This window comes from Etheostoma cragini, chromosome 5, assembly GCF_013103735.1.
Source record: "Etheostoma cragini isolate CJK2018 chromosome 5, CSU_Ecrag_1.0, whole genome shotgun sequence".
Taxonomy (NCBI): Eukaryota; Metazoa; Chordata; class Actinopteri; order Perciformes; family Percidae; genus Etheostoma; species Etheostoma cragini.
The window spans coordinates 29682182-29684247 of record NC_048411.1 but is presented as its reverse complement, the minus strand read 5'-3'; the positions used below and the strand labels follow the sequence as shown (position 1 = coordinate 29684247).

The 2066-nt window shown below is 41.2% G+C and overlaps 1 protein-coding gene across 1 annotated transcript in view; it reads left to right on the top strand.

Moving 5' to 3' along the window:
- The first annotated feature begins 1096 nt into the window (after positions 1-1096).
- Positions 1097-2066, top strand: part of LOC117944271 (guanine deaminase-like) — a 1409-nt gene continuing 439 nt past the window's right edge. The window contains exon 1 of the mRNA XM_034870930.1: positions 1097-1326. Within this exon, the coding sequence (XP_034726821.1) occupies positions 1105-1326 (222 nt within the window). The 5' untranslated portion in view covers positions 1097-1104. The remainder of the gene's footprint in view (positions 1327-2066) is intronic.

Here is a 2066-nt window from a genome sequence, read left to right as displayed (position 1 = left end):
GCCTGGTTAAGGGATTTAAAACCTGTATATCGAATAATTAGGGCTCCAACTAACGATTAATTTGTGGATTTCTTTTCTGGATTAACAGATTAGTTATTTGGTCTTTTTATATGTCAAGAAATGGTGAAAACAGAATAAAGTCAGACACTAAAACACATTTATTTACATTGGCCCTAATCATCTTCCGTACATTAACACTGCACACATCCAGGGTGGCCGTGGCTCAGTGGTACAGTCAATCAGAAGGTTGGGGGTTCGAGACCTGGCCCTGCAGTCCTGGCTGAACCCTAGTGTAAATGTGTGTGTGTGTGTGTGTGTGCATGTGTGTGTGTGTTTATCTGATGAGCAGATATGACCATGTACAGCAGCCTTGGTCACAGTGTGTGTGAATGGTGAATAGTTCCTGTATGTAAAAGAGCTGTGATTACGACTAGAACAGCGCTATATATAAAACCCAAAGCCCATTTACATCCTCTGAGATAAGAAAGTGTGTGTGTTTGTGTGTGTGTGTGTGTGTGTGCGTGCGTGCATGTGTGTACAGTATTACACAACATGACACCATGGTGATAAGGACAATTAGGCATAAAGGTGAACAAAGTAAGTCTTTCTAATTTTGAGACAACTGAAGGAAACAAAACTATTCTGAATGAAATTTTAAAATTATAAATAAAATATATCAAATACTATTACTACTTACTACTATTACTACTACTACTATTACTACTATTACTATTACTACTACTACTACTACTATTACTATAACTACTACTATTACTACTACTGTTATGTATGAAAAGTGCTGTATAAACAAAGTCCGATTGATTTTTAAGTACACTCATCTTGAGGACTAATGCCCAGTTATACTTTAACAACACGCGCGCGCGCACACACACACACACACACACTCACACACACACATACACACACTGACATATTAAAGCATGAAAAATATGAAATATAATATGTAAAAGGACTTTTATTCAAAGAGTTGACACATTTGAGCCAACTCTGGCTGCATCATAAAGGACCTTTAGACACACACACACACACACACACACACGCGCGCGCACACAGACACACAGCCTGTCATCTCATTGGCTGCAGATGGCCTCTGCAGTCAGGTGGACTCCTGCTGATCAGATAAAACCCCCGTGGTGCTGCAGGAGGTTACGCTGCCCGGCCCTGAACGCATCACTCGACAGGATGGCGAACTCGAAGGGGGCCGACGTGTCTCGCGTCTTCAGGGGGACTTTCATCCACGCGACGCCGCAAACCGCGCTGCAGATCCTGGAGGATCACCTCGTGGGAGTGGATACAGACGGAAAGGTTTGGTCCACATTTAAAACAGCTTTTGGTATAAAGTTAGAAGTGAAAACAAAAAACAAATATATGCAAATATATAGCATATATGGCTGTTAACAGCGATGGGAAGTAACGAAGTACAAATACTTCGTTACTGTAGTCTACTCAAGTAGATTTTTTCTGATATTTTTACTTTACTATTTATTTACTTTTTACTTTTCCTCCAGACATTTTAACACCATTATCGGTACTTTCTACTCCTTAAATTTTACAAAATTACTCGTTGCTTTAGTTTTGTACCAAAGGTCGTCTGTCAGGTGTGATTGTGAGTGCGAGTGCATGTTCGAGAACAGCGCCGGACACGCGCTTCGCACCCCGAGCGGGCGCGCACTTCACACGGAGAAAAAAGTGAGAGAAGAGGAAAAAGAGACCATCTGTCCGGAGGATAACCGGTTGAGATTGTGTGTGTGAGTCCTGGAGAACTGTGAGTTGTGTAGTTGATGTTGTGAGTTCATTCGAGCCTGTTGTTGTGTTGGTTTATCTCATTTAAAGTGAGTTATGGATGTTGTTCTAACCCAGCTAACAGTGTTTGGTTCCAAGAACGTTCCCTAAAGGTTAGGTTTGGTTGCATAAGAAAGTTGGTTTAACGTTTTGGGAACGTTAGTTTTTGGTTACATCGAACTTGAACTTTCTCAGAATGTTTCCCTAACGTTGCAACCTTTAGAGAACGTTCCCCTAATGTTGCAACCTTTAGAGAACGTTCC